Raw genomic sequence first — 1,728 nt, forward strand, 5'->3', positions numbered from 1 at the left:
GGGTTAGGGTTAGGGTTAGGGTTAGGGTTAGCGTTCGCGTTAGGGTAGGGTTAGGGTTAGGGGTTAGAGTTAGGGTAGGGTTAGGGGTTAGAGTTAGCTTTAGGGTTAGGGGTTAGAGTAAGGTAGGGTTAGGGGTTAGAGTTAGGGTTAGGGGTTAGAGTTAGCGTTAGGGTAGGGTTAAGGTTAGGGGTTAGATTTAGCGTTAGGGTAGGGTTAGGGTTAGGGGTTAGGGTTAGGGGTTAGGGTTAGGGTTTATAGTTAGCATTAGGGGTTAGGGTTAGGGATTAGAGTTAGCGTTAGCGTTAGGTTAGGGTTAAGGTTAGGGGTTAGATTTAGCGTTAGGGTAGGGTTAGGGTTAGGGGTTAGAGTTTATAGTTAGCATTAGGGGTTAGGATTAAAGGATTAGAGTTAGCGTTAGCGTTAGGTTAGGGTTAGGGCTAGTGGTTAGAGTTAGCGTTAGCGTTAGGTTAGGGTTAGGGCTAGGGGTTAGGGTTTATAGTTAGCATTAGGATTAGAGTTAGCGTTAGCGTTAGGTTAGGGTTAGGGCTAGGGGTTAGAGTTAGAGTTATGGATGTAAGGATGGACTGATTCATCCTCTCCTCCTGGTTATTCCCCCAGGTCCAGCTGCTGCACATGCTCCATGAGAACGGAGATCTGGTGGCGTTGAACAGTCAGCTCTTTGCGACGGGGGGTCACTGGAAGGGCATGGAGGGGGACTACGGGGTGGAGGTGGAGGTGTACAACAGAGTTTCTAACAGCTGGAAGGTGGAGTGTTTCCTACCAAGGCTCTGGATCTACAGCGGGACATGTTCTGTCTTCCTGGACCCCTCCCAGTGGTCCGACCCATTCCCCCTCGATGAAACCTAAATGGAACTGTCGGGTCCGTGGCATGCAGCACTTCAAGTGGCAAGATAAAGGTGCTGGTACTCATTTTAGGTAATGATTTTAACTTAAAGGTACTGGTGTAGTCGACCAGATTGTAGGGGTGAATATTCTAGATGTGCAGTCAGCACTTAAAGGCCCAGTGAGTCAAAAACATGATGTTCCTGTGTTTTATATATATATATTTCCACACTATAAGCTTGGAATAATACTGTGAAATTGTGAAAATGACGACAGTGTAATTGCTGTTTGAAAAGACTCCCTGACATTTCAGCCTGTTTTGATGGGATGTCGTTTTGGCCTGCCTGGTGACATCAACAGACCGTACATTAGTTAATTGGCCAATAAGAAAGAAAGTTACAAACCTCTCTGCCAATTACAGCCAGTTTTTAGATTTCACTCCCCACTCAGAACACTCCCGGAGAGTCCTAGCAAAAATCATTTATTGAGAAATTGCTCTTTGCTAATTAAAATAAACCAGAGAACTTAATTGTTACCCAGAAATTATTTAATATGGAGACCTTTAATTAAGCAGTAGATGCAGGTATAGTTCAAGTACTGAGCCCACGGCACTGAGCCCTGCGGCACCGAGCAATTCCCGCAGGACCGGAGCCCACGGCACCGAGCCCACGGCCCCCCACGGCCCCCGAGCCCACGGTCATTCGAGCCCATGGCCATGACAGACTGAGGGTCATAGTGCACAGACTATTGTCAGACTTTTATGTCCAGGCTGTCTTGGCTGTCAGTTGCCTAGACTACTGTATGCATGTGGAACGTTGTTCATCTGGAGATTATGGAGGTTGTCTTTATCCAATAGCACGTGACTTGGTCCTCCATGCCGCCTCG

At 47.2% G+C, this 1,728-nt stretch overlaps 1 protein-coding gene across 1 annotated transcript in view; it reads left to right on the plus strand.

The window, feature by feature from the left end:
* The window catches only part of klhl30 (kelch-like family member 30), a 21,456-nt gene extending 20,189 nt beyond the window's left edge, over positions 1 to 1,267 (plus strand). The window contains 1 exon segment of the mRNA XM_064952641.1: positions 619 to 1,267. Within this exon segment, the coding sequence (XP_064808713.1) occupies positions 619 to 867 (249 nt within the window). The 3' untranslated portion in view covers positions 868 to 1,267.
* Positions 1,268 to 1,728: the final 461 nt, after the last annotated feature.

This window comes from Oncorhynchus masou, chromosome 31 (genome assembly GCF_036934945.1).
Source record: "Oncorhynchus masou masou isolate Uvic2021 chromosome 31, UVic_Omas_1.1, whole genome shotgun sequence".
NCBI lineage: Eukaryota > Metazoa > Chordata > Actinopteri > Salmoniformes > Salmonidae > Oncorhynchus > Oncorhynchus masou.